General features: G+C 34.0%; 2 protein-coding genes across 5 annotated transcripts in view; one reads left to right on the top strand and one right to left on the bottom strand.

Moving 5' to 3' along the window:
- The window catches only part of ifih1 (interferon induced with helicase C domain 1), a 751,550-nt gene that overhangs the window by 397,694 nt on the left and 336,020 nt on the right, over nucleotides 1–17,836 (bottom strand). The gene's annotated exons all lie outside the window — the stretch shown is intronic.
- The window catches only part of LOC147835437 (uncharacterized), a 152,947-nt gene that overhangs the window by 86,248 nt on the left and 48,863 nt on the right, over nucleotides 1–17,836 (top strand). For 2 of the 4 annotated variants that reach the window (XM_087268627.1, XM_087268634.1), the window contains one exon: nucleotides 7,186–7,213. The exons of the other annotated variants lie outside the window; for them this stretch is intronic. In XM_087268627.1, the coding sequence (XP_087124753.1) occupies nucleotides 7,186–7,213 (28 nt within the window). The remainder of the gene's footprint in view (nucleotides 1–7,185; nucleotides 7,214–17,836) is intronic. 4 annotated transcript variants of the gene reach the window in all.

Genomic DNA, 17,836 nt, shown 5'->3' with positions numbered 1-17,836 from the left:
TTAATTGAATTCATAAAAAATAAATCAGTGACAGATTTATTATTTGCTTATTAGTAGCAAATATGGGTCACATTTTACAATAAGGATTCATTAGTTAACGTAAGTTAATGTATTTACTAACATGAACTAATCCTGAACAATACTTGTAGAACATTAATTATTCATAGTTTAGCGCTTACTATTGCATTATTAACATTTATGCTTGTTACACAGCAAAATATGGGGACCCAAAACAACTCTATGGGTGTTAATTTCAACCCTTTGAAAGTGTCTCATGGGGTCCACTCAAAACAGAGTTAAATCAACACTGCCCAGTCTTATTTGTTTTTTTTTTCCGACTAAATCCCACACAAATGAGTGAAATTATTTGTGTTTCCTGAGCTCTATTGTTATTATCCTTTGTCTTGTCATTGAGACAATCAACAGTAGAGGGCAGCTTGAATACACAAATAAATGCATACTTGTGTCATTTTACACTCTCTTTTTTTCTCTCTCTCTCTCACACACACACAGATCTAAATTCTTTCGCTCATGTCAGGAACAGCAGCGTTTAGATGAAGCCATAATGACTGAAATCAACAGTCATTCCTGCTGCAGTAAAACATGATGAAGTCAATCAACAGGGCAAATTAAAAACAATCTCACTACTTTAGTTTGTGTGGATGGACAGTTTTAACTGCTGTTAACGATAAACAAACAAACAAACAATTTATTAGCAACTATATTTATTGATACGACACAATTTCACTTAATTTCATTTACTTGTGGTCAATCAGCTTAAACATACTGTAAAATAGACAATCTTTCAATCCCTGTACAAAACAAAAGACAATATTGACATATTTCTAGAAGAAGTGACACCGTTTTGGAGGGAAAACAACAGCAAATGCTTTATTTAGTAGAGTATTGTGATTTGTGTCACTAAAACAAAAACTACAATAAACGTTGTCAATTACAACATTTAATAAATTTTTTATTGCATTATATATATATATATATATATATATATATATATATATATATATATATATATATATATATATATATATATATATATATATATATATATAGAAGAAATGTTATCAGACTTTTAAAAACACACAAATATTAACATTTATGTAATTTTATAATTTAATTGCATTCAGTCAGCTTAAAAAATGAACACCTTTTTCTATTTTTTTACTTAATTTCATTCAATTGTTGTCAATCAGCTTGAACATAAAATAGACACTGCTTTTAATGCCTGTACCAAAGACAATATTGACATATTTCTAGAAAAAGTGACCGTTTGGGAGGGAAAACAACGGCACATCCATCATATCAGCTCAGAATTTGATACTATGTATATTAATTTGATATATATATATATATAAAGAATAAATTATATTATTATATTATATTAAGAATATTAACATTTTATGCAATTTTATAATTTAATTGTATTGGATCAGCTTAAATAATAATATATAATATTTAAAAATGAACACCCCTTTCTATTTTCGTATCAAACAGAAGTCAGTGTTGACGTATTTCTAAAGGAAATGACATTATTTTGGAGGGAAAGCCACAGCACGTGCATCAGCTATCACAGTATCAGCTGTGGATTTGATTAATTGTGTTTTGCATCGCTAAAAGAAAACTACAATAAACATGTTGTCAATTAGAGCATTTAAATGTATTATTGTCTATTATTTTCAGAAAATGCCATTAGGAAGAAATATTATCAGACTTTAAAGAATAAAACAGTTATTAATGTCTTAAGCATTTCCAAAGTTTAATTGTGTTCATTTTGCTTAAATATATAACATAGACACCCTTGTCAATCCATTTAGCAAACAAAAGAAAATACTCGCATATTTCTAGAGGAAGTGACATCATTTTGGAAGGAAAACAACAGCACATATCAGCCTGGATTTGATCAATTATGTGTTTTGCATCACTAAAACAAAACTACAATCAACACGTTGTCAATTAGAGCATTTAAATGTATTATTATTGTCTACTATTTTCAGAATATGCCATTGGGAAGAAATCTGAAAAATGTATATTACTATTATAATTATTAATAAAAATAATGTTTTTTTATAAAATGACATTTGATTTTTTTTTTAATTTAACAAATAAAACAATTAGTAGCATTTTATGTGATTTCACAATGTAATTGTATTCAATTTGCTTAAATACATAAAATGGACAACCTTTTAAGTTCAATTAGCAAACAAAAGACGATAACGACATATTTCTAGAAGAAGTGCATCATTTTGGAGGGAAAATCACAGCGCGTGCATCATCTATCACATCAGCTGTGGATTTGATTAGTATGTGTTTTGCATCACTATACCAACCATGTGGTCAACTATAGCATTTGAAAATGTATATCATTATTATAATTATTAACAAATTTGTATAAAATGACGTAGAGAAAATACTTAGAATTTAAAGAATAAAACAAATAGTAGCATTTTATGCATTTTCACCATGTAAGTGCATAACATTTGTTTATATATAAAATAGACACCCCTTTCAATCCAGTTAGCAAACAAAAGACAATATACTGACGTATTTCTAGAAGAAGTGACATCAATTTGGAGGGAAAACAACGGCACATGTATCAGCTATCAGAGTATCACATGTGGCTTTATAAAATTTTGTGTTTTGTGTCACTAAAACGAAAACTACAATAAACATGTTGTCAATTTGAGCATTTAAACATATATTATTACACACACAGTTGAAGTCAGAATTATTAGCCCCTCTGAATTGTTCGCCACCTTTTTTATTTTTTTCACCAATTTCTGTTTAATGGAGGGACGTTTTTTTCAACACATTTCTTAACATAATAGTTTAAATAACTCATTTCTTAAACTGATTTATTTTATCTTTGCCATGATGACAGTAAATAATATTTTACCAGAAATTTTTCAAGACACTTCTATACAGCTTAAAGTGACATTTAAAGGCATAAGTAGGTTAATTAGGTTAACTAGGCAGGTTAAGGTAATTAGACAAGTTATTGTATAATGATGGTTTGTAGACTATCAAAAAAACATAATAAATTTGTCCTAAAATGGTGTTAAAAAATTATAAACTAGTTTTTATACTAGCCGAAATCATTTTTTAATTCTGTCCTTATCATTTATTATTATATACTTTTGTTAATCTTTTTTTTTAATTAACTTGTTTATTGTGACAACATATATGTATAATATAACGATATGTATATGTGTTTGTTTATTATTACTTATATTTCTTTTGTCTATATGAATGCTCTGTGTTTTGTTATTGCTTTGGCAGCATTGTGATTTGTTTTACAGTCATGCCAATAAAGCTCTTTGAATTTGAATTTGAGAGAGACTTCAAATAATAAAACAAATATCAACATTTTATGCAATTTTATAATTTGTGTTCAATCAGCTTAAATATATAAAATAGACACCCCTTACTTTACCTTTATTAAACACAACTCAATATTGACATTTGTCCTGGAAATAACAGCATTTTTGGAAAACAACAGCACATGCATCAGCTATCAGAGTATCAACTATAGATTTGATGAATTATGCAGTGTTTTGTGTCACTAAAGCAATCCATCTTCACTCAAAATATAAAAAAAACTAAATGTTTGTGTTGCTGCCTGCTCAATTTGCTTAATTAAAATGAGCTCATTTGAAGTAAATTGAGCAAGCAGCAAAAAGCGAGGATGGTAGTTTAACTAATCCATGTGTGTTAGGACAACATGGATCTTCTTAGTTAGCATCAAATGAAGCCAACTGTGGGATTTCTAGCCTTTATAAAGGGGACTGTGCCAAGAGAGAAAACACTGAAATTAGGTAAATAAAATAACTAACTGTTTATAAACTAATGTGGATTTGGAGGGATTTGTGAATTATGTTTATTCACGTACACCACCATTCAAATGACTGTTTGAACAAATAACATTTTAGACAGCATTACATTTATGAAATGTGACAGACATTGCTGAGGTTAGAGAATAGTTATATTGCAAATTATTAGCCCCTTATACAGAGTTTTCCAGAAAATTACCAGCCATTTTCCGGAAAGGTGTGTATGGGTAAACAGGCCCTTTTTAAAAATACCGGTAAATTCGTTCTGGCTATTTTCCGGAAAGAGAAGTTGTAACATTACCGGTAATTTGCCCAAACGCTGCTCTGTGTGAATGCAGAAGGAAGATTGCCGGAAAGAGCGCGTGCACGTCTAGAACGTGCTGACGTGAGACATCTACTTTAGCCAATCAGAACAGTCAGACGCATTCACGTCCGCGTGGTTTATGAAAATAAACGCCTTTGAATATTTTTTTCAGACACATTTAGCTGCTAGATGTTAGTCAGATACGTTTATTTTCCATATTAATGCCAACTGTGTAAATAATTATCGATTATATGCTTATGGTAAGCCGTTGTTTGTTTACCTTCAAGCTCTGCTTCCTTCAGCACGCGTCGCGTGTGCCCGTGAAGCAGCCCGTAAGCACCAGCACACACACATATCATGAACATCTCAACATGCAAAAGTGTTCCTCTATATTTTCATCAAAGTTGTTCACAATACTGATCCAACCACAGAGTTTGTAATGTAGTCAAACGTTAACAAATACAAGCGCAGCCGTTTAGAGGTCATTTTATGGTTAATGATGTCAGAATTTACTGGTATTTTGGAATGGATGTGTGAATGCTCTTTTCCTGAAAAAAATCCGTAACGTCTTTGCTGTATAAACAGAGTTTTTTTGAATTTACCGGTAAAGTCGTTACAGAAATTTTCCGGATATTTACTGGTATCACTGTGTGAAAGGGGCTATTGATGATTATGATATTGTTTATTTGAATTAATTGTGGTTGATACTAAAATATTGATCATTTAAGTTTCTTGATCAGTATTTAGCATGAGAGGGCAACACAGTGGCATAGTGGTTAGCACTGTCGCCTGACAGCAAGAAGGTCGCTGGTTAGAGTCCCGGCTGGGTCAGTTGGCATTGCTGTGTGGAATTTGCATGTTCTCCTCGTGTTGGCGTGAGTTTCCTCCGAGTGCGTCAGTTTCCCCAACTTGTCCAAATACATGCACTATAGGTGAATTGAATAAACTATATTGGTCATAGTGTATGTGTGTGACTGTGTATGGATGTTTCCCAGTACTGGGTTGCAGCTGGAAGGGCATCGGCTGTGTAAAACATATGCTGGAAAAGTTGGCGGTTCATTCTGCTGTGGCAATCCCTGATAAATAAAAGACTAAGTCGAAGAAAAATGAAAGAATGAATGACTAGCATGATTTGCACACATTTTTGCCACAGAAATGCATTGTTTGCTTTTGTAATTGTCATGTATTTTCTTTTTTTCAGTATCTTCATTTTTGCAAGAACAAAAAACTATCCAAAACTTATAAAGTCTATCTCTACATTTAAAATGTAAGTATGTAAACGTATTTTAAAAAGGTAAACTACTGATGACATTTTTACCAAATTTACAACAAAACGTTTTTTTTTTTTAATATATCATGTATTTACTTATTTTTATCAACATGACTTTGGGAATTAATCAGACTTTATACACTGTAAAAAATCCTGGTTGCCTGATATTTTTCAAGCTTAAACATTCATTCATTCATTTTCAGCTTATAGTCCCTTTATTAATCTGGGGTCGCCACAGCGGATTGAACCGCCAACTTATCCAGCATATATATTTTACGCAGCGGATGCCCTTCTAGCTGCAACCCATCTCTGGAAAACATCTCACTCACACTCATAGACTACGGACAATTTAGCCTACCCAATTCACCTGTACCGCATGTTTTTGGACTGTGGGGGAAACCGGAGCACCCGGAGGAAACCCACACGAAAGCGGAGAGAACATGTGACCTCCACACAGAAACAGGCAACTGGCCCAGCCGAGGCTCGAACCAGCGACCTTCTTGCAGTGAGGCGACAGCACTACCAACTGCGCCACTGCATCACCTTAAGCTGAAACAAATTAACCTCATGAGTCTATTGAAATTATATTGTTAAACTAACTTAAAACAGCTTGTGTAACTCATAAAATCAAGTTAGAACGTGATTACCTTAAGTTACAGTAAACTAAAAACATATGTTGCTAAGACTAATTCATCTTATAAATTTTACAGTGTGGAATAAAATATCTATATATATATATATATATATATATATATATATATATATATATATATATATATATATATATATATTATCAAACCCATATAAATCTACAGATATTCTATATTTTTCCATAGCTGCTGGGTTCTTTTAAGATTAAATCCTTACTTTTTAATTAAAAATTGTATTTATTTATATATTTATGCATTCGTTTATTTTACCTTAATTTACAGGTTGACTGAAACGTGGTCAAATTTGGCTACAACCATTTTGTTTAGGCTAATGTAACATTTCAAGCCATTGCTTTCAGAAGCTCCAAATAAAACATGCGAAAATGCATCAATTTGGCAGATAGATCAGGTAAATGCAACGTGTTCAGCAGAAAATACTTGTTGCAAAGTATTTTTTTCTTACCACAAACTTACCTCAAACGTCCTTGACTGGCGCCACAGTCATGTATGTGTTACTTTATCTGTTTGTGCGCGGTCACGCACCGTTCCCGTCTCATGTGCGCGTGTCCGCGTCGGCCCACAAGATGAATCTGCGCGTGAGTGTTTGCGCGCTCCATCACTGTCAGACGCCTGGCGGTGGTCCTCTTTTCCTTCCGAACCGACTACCAACTGCTGACCAGAATTATCCTTCACCAACAATCCCAGGGCTTTAAATAAACAGAGCGCTCAGTGACTTCGAACTGCCGCCCATCCATCTTTAAGAACGAGAGTCACTTTTTCACTCTCTGTGAAGGCCGCCATTTTTAACAAGCTGCCCTAATCATATATTTCGCGCTCAGAGGAAATGCGCGGGAAGATACTGTAATTTTATAGTTGAGGTTGACGGCGTGAGAAAAGAGAGCTGTAATGGACCCTATTTAATAATTTACATGTAAATAATGGCTTGGCTAAAGAATGTTATGAAAATATACATTTTTTTTCTGGAGCAAATCTTTCCACATATTGAGAAAATACACTGTTTATGTTGAGACAGTCACAATAGGCTACATTTCTTAACTTAAATATAGCCAATATAAATTAATCTCACATATTGACTTTAATTTTCTTCTTTTGTAGACTTTGTGATGAGACAGAAGGAGTACAGGTATGAAACTTTTGCTTGATAGCCTATCTAGATACAAATGAATTATCATTGTTTTGGTAATAGGCTAAGTGATGCTACTGTCTCTATCGCGTCACACTATCAAGTAGCCTAGACATTGTTTAGTATTACAAATTTATGTTTTTGATTACATTACATGGGTCATATACATTTCTGCTGCTGTCTTAAATGCCATAATACTAGTCAGAATTAGATAATGTCAGTAATTGAAATTAAACATTTTATATTCGTAAAATCATTTAAATAAACAGAGCGCTCAGTGACTTCGATCTGCCGCCCATCCATCTTTAAGAACGAGAGTCACTTTTTCACTCTCTGTGAAGGCCGCCTTTTTTAACAAGCTGCCCTTATCGTATATTTCGCGCTCGAAGGAAATAAGCAGGAGGATACTGTAATTTTATAGTTGATAATGACGGCATGGCAAAATAAAGCTGTAACAGACACTATTTAACATTTTACAAGTTTAAAATGGCTTGGCTAAAGAATGTAATAAAAAGATACATATTTTTCCTTGAGAAAATACACTGTTTATGTTGAGACTGTCACAATAGGCTACATTTCCTCACTTAAATATAGTCAATATGAATTAATATGAAATAGTAACTTTAATTTTCTTGTTTTGTTTGTGATGAGACAGAAGGAGTACAGGTATGAAACTTTTGCTTGATAGCCTATCTAGATTAATTCAGCAATATGTTGGTAATGAATGTTAATGTCTATATCACGTCACATTATCAAGACATTGGTCCTACAAACTTAATATGTGTGTGTGTGCAGTAGTAGTTTATAGTTATTTATAAAGTATACAAGTAGTTGATTCAGTAAATATACGTAAGCAATCCCAAAAATTACAGATTCAGACATTGTGTAGGTTACATTTAGGGCCAGACAGAATCTGCCAACATTATTTGCTGTTTCTGCAGAGAATTTAGTAAAAATCTGCAGATTTATGTGGAATTATTTTGGGATTATTTTAACAAAAAAGTTAATATATGAAATAAAAAGTAACACATTTTTAGCTTTTATTTAATGTTTACAATGCAAATCCATCTAGACCCACTTATTTGGTAAACAAAGCAAATCTCTTATTTAATATATCTACTAAAAGACAGAAAATAGGACTTTGCAAGCTGTATTATAAATAAATCCAGCCTGATCGCACGAGGAAACATAACTATTTTACGTTTTGTCAATTTAGTGGCTAATTCATACAAATTTGTACAAAAATGTACGATTTTAAAAAGGAGGCGTGGCACCTAACCACACCCCTAACCCCAACCGTCATTGGGTGATGAGCAAATCGTACTAAATTGTACAAATCAGATTTTACGAATTCATATGAATTAGCCACTAAATCAAAAAGTTATGAAATGCCATGAGATTGTGTTGATAAATCATTTAAACACTTTCATATTAGTCAATATTATTACTGAAATTAATTAAAAAACTAAATAAATCTAAGTTTACACACATTTACACAAGCAAATAAATATAATAAATAAAATCTGTGGATTTCTGTGCTTGCAGATTCCGTGTGGGCTTAGTAATATCTCATATAAAAATGAAGACAAGAAATACATCTGATGTAAAAAAAAATAAATGTTCAATGAATGTTTTTCACTACTTAGATTTTTTTTAAAGCATAGATAGTGTGAAAATAAAGAAAGATCACTTGTTTTAAAGACCAGCCAATTAAACTTTAAATCATTAACATGCAAGTGAAATATCTAAAAAATTGTTTCAATGTAATTTGACTGGTGTAAAAATAATGCTTACTGATTTAGACAATTTGATTATGTGATTATTCAAATTAAGCACTGCATATTCATGAAGTGACTGATAAATACACATAAGCCATTCCTAAAATGACATTTACACAATTAGTTTTTTGTGTTTTGGTTACAAATGAGCTCACATCAATAAAAAAAAAAAAAAAAAAACTCTTTAACTGTTTAGTTAATTTGCTTTATGTCCATCATTTTTAAATCACTATGCTTGGTAGAAAATGTACTGTAACTATAACAATAATGCTACTTAGATGTTAGATTAGATGTTTTCTATATTTAAATGAAACACTGGATGTTTATTCATTAGATAGGTTGTATATATATATAAAAAAAGCATAGTTCTGATCTTAAACTGTTATCTTAAGGAATGCTATACTGTAAAAATGCTGGGTTGCACACAATCGGTTTGTGTTGGGACAGCATGAAGGAATTATTTGAACTTATTTGTTTCAACAAACTTAAGTGGATTGAACATAAAACAATTAAGTTGATGCAAAAAATTCCTCAAAAGTTCCGTTGTTCATGTAGCTCATTTTTTGAGTGCAGTTGAATTAGACAATGAGATGTGATTTTGTTTTATTTAAATTAAACATTGAACATTCATAAAGTAAAAACATATACAGTACATAAGCTGTTCCAGGGAGAACATGCAAACTCCACACAGAAACGCCAACTTACCCAGTTGAGGCTCGAACCAGTAACCTTCTTGCTGTGAGTCGACAGCACTACCTATTGCACCACTGCGTCGCCTGTTCCTATATGCCTATAACACTTTTTTTTTGTTATATTACACTTCTCATAAATGTCTGAGCCTAAACTGTTATCCTAAATACCGTAATACTAGTTAGAATAAGATAAGTAATTAAAATTAAACCATGCATATTAAACACTGCATGTTCCTGAATACACTAATAAATTTAAACAATCTGTCACTACATTGACACATTTTAGATGCTGTGTAAAAGTTGCATTAGCTCATATATATATAAAAAAAGATGAACCATCTTTCTGATGGTAAAATATCCGTTCAATTAATTTGCGTCACCCCTGTGATTTTTAATTACTTAGCCTGATGCCTTCATGCAATAAGAAGACTTACAAAAAGACTGCTCAATTGAATTTTGACTCATTAACCGGCCCCACAAAAAAGGTAAAAGATTGCTCAGTGTAATTTGACCGGTGTTATAATAATACAAGCTGATATGAAAGTCTTACTGTAATAGAGACACGATTGATTGGATGGCCCGAGCAGCCATTAGTGAGGAGGTGGCGGGAGCGTGGAGGTAAAATGATGGAGCTCCCCCCATGCAGAGGCCCTCGCTGTGGGGTGGGATGATCCCTGCGAGGGGGTAGCAGGGCTAGCAATGCTACATCTGATGGCAGTTTGAGAAACTACAGGAGGGATCTGTGTTAATTAGGCATTTTTCAGCACACTTGGCTCAGCCTAGCTGTGATATTGCTATCTGAATTTATTGGAGCATTTAATCTGGAAATGTCTTAAACAACTCAACAGGAATTCGAAATTGGCCCCCGATGTTTACTATCTTAATGCATGTTTTAGATTGCTTGTACTTATTGTCTATGTTTAAAAAAAAAAGTTTTGTTGTAGATTCTTTCTTTCACTAATTAACTCTCGAATATTCACCAAAAAAAATTAAAAAAAATTATCCACCCGTTAAACTAATAATTTGATGGCATGATTGCCCCCCCAAAAATGCTCTTTAATCAGATTGGTAACTTTTTACACAGACTGACCACAACCTCTATTTTGTTACATAATACCCATTTTTTTACCCACCCAACACAAAACGGCAGCAAAATAGTCTTGTTCGTTTATGTTCCATTTTTCATTCATTCATTTTCTTGTGTCCCTTTATTAATCCGGGGTCACCACAGCGGAATGAACCGCCAACTTATCCAGCAAGTTTTTACACAGCAGATGCCCTTCCAGCCGCAACCCATCTCTGGGAAACATCCACACACACACTACGGACAATTTAGCCTACCCAATTCACCTGTACCACGTCTTTGGACTGTGGGGGGAACCGGAGCACCCGGAAGGCAGGGAGAACATGCAAACTCCACACAGAAACAACTGAGCTGAGGTTCGAACCAGCAACCCAGCGACCTTCTTGCTGTGAGGCGACAGCACTACCTACTGCGCCACTGCCTCGCCGTTCCGTTTTTACCGCAAAAATATTTGTGCTGTTTTGGTTTTTGAGATATTAAAGTAATATTTTTAGGTCATTCATGCTACAATATCATATCAGCTGCATGGTTTGTGCCATGCAGTGAAAGTTCTGTTTGTGCTGTTTCCGTTATTAAAATATTACACATTTAATTATGGGAGATGACGTTATCAGCCCCCCGACATGCTGCAAAAATATAACCAAAATAGTCTCATTCAATTGTGCTGCAAAAATATTAGTTTGTGCTGTTTTGGTTTTTAAGATATTAAAATAATATTTGTTTGTCATTCAGTGGTCACGCAGCCCCCCATCCTTTAAATTCACCCTAAATAGTCTAATTGGTTTGTGCTGGTTTGTGCGGGTGAAAGCTACGTTTGTGCTGTTTCTGATATTAAAATATTACACATTGAATTATGACTGTCTAAAAACGTCTGAAAACATGAAATCTGTTATTTGATATATATATATATATAAATATATATAAATATATATATATATATATATATATATATATATATATATATATATATATATATATATATATATATATATATATATAAATATATATATATATATATATATATATATATATATATATATATATATATATATATAGACAACATTTGTATTTAAAATGTGGAAAAAATGTGATTGCTATTTTACAGAATAAAAAAAAGTTTGTCATCCAGAGTAGGGATGCTCAAAATAATCGATTGACCATTAACCAAAAGGGTGTGTTTTTACCGAGTAATGGTATCAGTTAAATGATTAAAAAATATTATTTTATGTATTTTTAAAGTTTGGCTGCATAAGGGGTCGATCACAGCAAATGCTCTTTTTGCATTGAGAGAATTATCTTTTTGAATGGTTTACTAATGGCTGAGAGTGTGTTGCACACTGTTTAAGCGCCTAGTGCGCCTCATGTTTTTGCCGTTGCGCAATGTTTGCTCACAATTGAAATAAAAGTCAACCATGAGCGGAAAAAGCATGTTATGTCAGTCACGTCTTTTTCATTCTTCAATCAAATGAAAGCAGAGGCAGCGTTTCCAGTAAGGTTCTGAACTGAGGCTTTCATTTTACAGCTTATGAAACATGTATGCAAATGAATGCAATATGATATGTAAACAACAAAATTGTTGTATGCTATATTATATGCTATAATTTTAATCTTTTTGGCTTAAGACTTCCGGTCTCATTCACTTCCATTAATTTTTAGACATTAAAAAAGGCTCGTTTTGCTGTTTGATGATGCAAACTAATATTTTCTTATTATATTATTCTACTTGGTCTGGAAAGCTTTCTGGTCAATACCCTTTAAATTTTGCCTTTTAAATAAGGTTAAAGAAGTGCACTTTAAAATACTTCACAAAATGTATCCTTGCAAAGCAACTTTATCGAAATTCATGGATATTGAGAGTACTTGCACATTTTGTAATATACATGAGGAAGACTTATCTCATCTTTTCTATAACTGTGATGCCTCTCGTAAATTTTGGAATGATGTTAGTGACATGTTATTTGGCCAAAGAAATGTTAATTACAGGCTATCTTTAAAAGATGTGATTTGCACTTTTTCACACACAAAAAGAACATTCGAGTATGTTGTTAACGTCTACATTTTACAAGGTAAATATTTTATACATAAACAGAAATTTGCGAAATGTGTACCAAAATATAATATTTTTTTTATTAGAAATGGAAAATCTGAAAAAGTCTCTAATGCAAATTAAGAACAAAAAGAATGATTTAATGTTAGTTTTCATGAAGGAATTTTTTTCTAGTTCTGATCCCCCGCTGTAGTCGATGAGTGTATCCTAAGTTATTATTTTAGTTTATATGTATAGAAGTATTTTGTAATATTTGTTTTTTTTATCTTATTTATTAATTTTTTATTAATTTTTTTTCTTTCTTTGGCAACTTTTCTCCTGTTATATATTACTTCATTACTTTTGATTCTTGTAACTATAGGAATGTTTATGGATATAATATATATCTCAATTGTTGTATTTTAACTTTATGTAATGTTTCAAAACTATAATAAAAAAAAAAATTCTACTTGGTCTGTATAGTCATGCAAACATTTGTTTGTAGAGCAAGTAGTTTGACCGTTTTCTGCCGTTTATTATTCCTAGTCATTTTTCTCAAATGCGACTGAATCGGAAGTTCTAAACAATCGCGAAAACAGGCGCACTTCCGCATTTTAAAATAAGGTCAATACTTTACAAAAAGTCAACATTTCAGCATTGCCATTGTCTTTTATCATATGCAGGAGACGCCCATGTACTGTGAGTGAGAGAGAAAATAAAATCTTAGATCTCTAAGGTAAAACCAGACACTCAAGACATAATCTTTAATCTTTAATGACTTATATTAAACATGTTGACAGAGGTTTGTGATATAATAATTAGAGCAGAGCATTAAGTAAATGTGTTTGTCTGTGAAGTGATCGATTTGTGGTAGCCTGCTATTTTTATTTGACAAAAGAAAAAAAAAACATGATTGGACAAACAGCATATGCTGGTTCTTAATAATAATTTTATATTAATCTGATCAGTTAACAGTTAATATTTGGGTAACGAGCTGCGATTGTCGGTTGGCAAAATTAACCGAAATGAGCATCCAGAGTAGACATTTCTTGTGGTCTCATAATTTGTCCATAGCTACACATAGTATTAATAAACATCTACTGTAGATGCATTCATGCTACTGGGGGAAATGTTTAGATGAATTAAAATATGCGCTGTGCTCTTTTCTTTCAGTAATATAAAACAACACACAAGAAAAAGAACATAAATTCGGATAGAATCGGATGATAGCGATATGAGTTTGCACAAGCTCTGCATTTCTCAAGCATTATTTACCAGCAAAATCACACTAATGTGATATTATGAAGTAATTTTGAGGCAATAAACTGTGTTTATAGTCTGGTTATGCGAGACTAGAGTTTCAAAGAATCTTTCCATGACCCATTTGTTGCATGTTACAGTACAAAATAGTCCTTTCGGCATTACCATAAACATTTCAAGCATGCGTTCCTTCAATAATAGAATAAAAAGTTACTGAAATGTGCCGTAGCATCACATCCATTGTATTGTCCTGGAAAACATGTTGAGTCCTTCACATAAAAATCAATCGACAGGCTTTCATCGCCAATCTAGGAAGTTGGTGAAGGTCTCACTCGTATTTCAAGTTTTTCACGTAGCTGTTTACTTTATCAATCTGCTCATAACATACAAGTATGTGAGTGTAACCGAAGTCAATTTATTGTACTTGCTGTAAATGCCAGACATTTATTGTCAACCCACAAATCTCACACTCATCAAGATCACCGTTTAGCACTGAGTCCATTCAGAGCAATTCAGACGACTCTCATTGTATATTGTGGGACGTCACCGTCACCTGTGGATGAGGAGGGACAGTGATTTAATTGCCTGTTAGTGGGATATTATGCAAAGTAGCGAGCGTCTCCTCCATGCCAAATGCCTCGCACTCGTTGGCCTTTGTCGGCTACAAAAAAAAAAAACGTGATTTCTTTTCCCTTCCTGACTCTGTCAATTTACCAGACGGACTTCCGTGCACGTTTTGTTTAATGGTTAGAGATAATGCAGCACAGGCTCCGTGATATTAAGCTAAATGAAAAGAGCATGGATTCATACCACACAGAAATTAAACTGCAATATGACAGCCATAAATCACCTTAAAAAGGAACCCACCTGGAATACCTCTTGATTAGGAGTTAAATAAAATGACCCAGAATTCTAGACCTTTAGTCAATCTCATATGAAAGTAGGCGCTCAGATTTTTTTTTTCCACCCTCCTTTTTTTTCCATGCTGGAGACACTCCTCGATCCAAATACGCACTTATTAAGTTCCCCAAGTTCAATTTGAAATGAGTTTCTAATTAACAAGTAAAGCCAAAGCTTTAAAATGTCAAATTTATTGTATTGCTATATCTCTGAAATTCAGAACTGAGGCCGAGTTCTACGGCGCCGTTGATAAGAGGCTTACATGGGCCGAATCTCAATGCTGATCACTCCGCTAACGACTTTGGTGGCCACTAGTTAAATTGGTTTCACCCTCATATTTGGGCCCGCTCGCAGAGATATGGGTTTTCAATGGTGGTAAGCAGTTTAGCTCGTCTTACAGGCGGAGGCCGATGCAAATTACCTCAGTTTTGTTTAATGTCGAACATTGCGAAAATCTACATTCAGCCCACCCGGCACGCTATATAAGCTTAGCTTAGACACACCTATCTTCCCCGTACGTTTGCTCTTTAAACCCTCATTGCATATCAAGGACACGGGAACACAGTATCTGATAATGCCATGCATTCATTACATTAATGAACCTAATATGAATAAGTGTCCCCCATCAAGCCGCGCTCATTAGCATAGTCATTAATATTAATATCAATGCAGGTTTACGTTACGCCGAAGACTGCATTCACAAATACAAAGAACTTCCTTCCAAGTGCTAAATGCGGTAATCTTTGCTTTGGCGACGTTTGATTTGTGAAATGTGAATCAACAGAGAAGGGTGACTGCGTTGGCTGTGTTTCACACATGAATATTACTCATATGCAGATCAGACTACGCTGTGGCTGCTCGTTTGAGGCTGGCCAGAAGGAGGGGTGGGAAGCCTTTGACTCCGTCCGCAGGAGATTGAGCAACCGAGACCATTCGCTCTCTTTCTGCCAGACACAGGCTATTATTATACATACAATAATGGAAGAAATGGGGAGCGCGCTTGATCGTGTGTGATGATTTTTTTTTTTTGATGAGGGCTTTAATTGGGTCTTTAATTATGTTAAAGACCTATATAATTCATCTCAAATAGGATGTACATTCCTGTGCTTAAAACAGTATCCTGTGACATTATTAATGCTAAAACAACTGCAATAAGTTACTTTGAAAATGTCAAATGCACAAATCTATGTTGCTGGATCTAGATTTTACGGGAAATTATATGGAATTTGTGGGTGTCACGATGGCGCAGTGGTTAGCATGATCGCCTCACAGCAAGTAGGTCACTGGTTTGAGCTCTAGCTGGGTCAGTTAGCATTTCTGTATGGAGCTTGCATGTTCTCCTTGTGTTGGCGTGGGTTTCCTCCGGGTGCTCCGGTTTCCTGTCACAATATGTGTGTGCAATAAAGGAACAAGCCGAAAAGAAAATGAATGAATGAATATATGGCATTTTTTCAAATATATGTTGCATAAATACAAAACAGTTTCCCAGAGATGGGTTGTGGCTGGAAGGGTATCTGCATGAAACATGCATACCTGTCAATATTGGTATGTGAAAATATGGGATATGCCCACCATAATAAGGGACCCCCCACCCCCACCCCTTCAAAGAAATCCCCAAATTACTAAATATGTTTATTTGGAGCTGTTTCGTTGTAGGGCGAAGCAGTGGGGCGCAGTAGGTAGTGCTGTCGCCTCACAGCAAGAAGGTCGCTGGTTCGAGCCTCGGCTCAGTTGGCGTTTCTGTGTGGAGTTTGCATGTTCTTCCTGCGTTCACGTGGGTTTCCTCCGGGTGCTCCGGTTTCCCCCCACAGTCCAAAGACATGCGGTACAGGTGAATTGGGTAGGCTAAATTGTCCGTAGTGTATGAATGTGTATGAATGTGTGTGTGGTTTCCCAGAGATGGGTTGCAGCTGGAAGGGTATCCGCTGCATAAAAACTTGCTGGATAAGTTGGCGGTTCATTCCACTGTGGTGACGCCGGATTAATAAAGGGACTAAGCCGACAAGAAAATGAATGAATGAATGTTTCGTTGTAAATAAACAGTTAAATGGTCAATAATATGTTTTATTATCATTTACAAAAGAAAAGGTAAATAGTATACATTAACAGCAAAAAATTAGCAAACAGTTCAGCTTATTAAAATTGATAGCTTTTATAAAGAATCAAGCTAACAAATCTCATCAGCCATTTCTTCACTGTATAACAAACACATTCTGATTAAAGAGAAACAAATTAATGATTTATTTAGATTTTTTTCCCCGTTTGATTACATTTAATAACAGAGGTGTCTCTTTAAAAATGCACACATCTAAAGTTATAATGAAAGCATTTGATTACTTTTCTAACTTTTTATGCTCATTTAGGACGAAATTAGTTGTGTTTGAAAAACAAACAAACAAACAAGATCATCATCTTTAGATGTTATTATTATTAGTTATGTCTTTAAGTCCAACACGCACCCAAAACCCAGACTTTCACTCCGCCTTCAAATCACGCGTACAGAATCCGTTTAGGAAAGAGCGTCTATCACTATGGAGTGCATTAGCTGACAGTCATGCAGAGCTATATGACTGTTTTGAGGATTGTATATGAAGGGGAGACGGCACCTGTAATGAAAAGGAAGGGAATCGCGCTGTTTTATGTTTATTTCAAAGTGTTTTCATGCTCAAACAAAGCGAAAGCATAGAACAGACTCTCATTTAAGAGTAAGGGCGTTCTCTGGTGGTTCGGCGGTATGGGTTGCATATAGGGAGGATCGACTCTTAATGTTTATCTACTACCCTTCAGAGAAAGACTGAAAATACGGGAGAAATACGGGAAAATACCTTTACAGGATAGAACTGGGATAGAACTGTAAAATGCGGGAGAACCCAAGGAAAAACA

Source organism: Danio rerio, chromosome 9 (genome assembly GCF_052040795.2).
Source record: "Danio rerio strain M-AB ecotype USA chromosome 9, GRCz13ab, whole genome shotgun sequence".
NCBI classification, from domain to species: domain Eukaryota; kingdom Metazoa; phylum Chordata; class Actinopteri; order Cypriniformes; family Danionidae; genus Danio; species Danio rerio.
The sequence above is the reverse complement of the archived record's forward strand: the minus strand, read 5'-3'. Positions and strand labels throughout refer to the sequence as shown.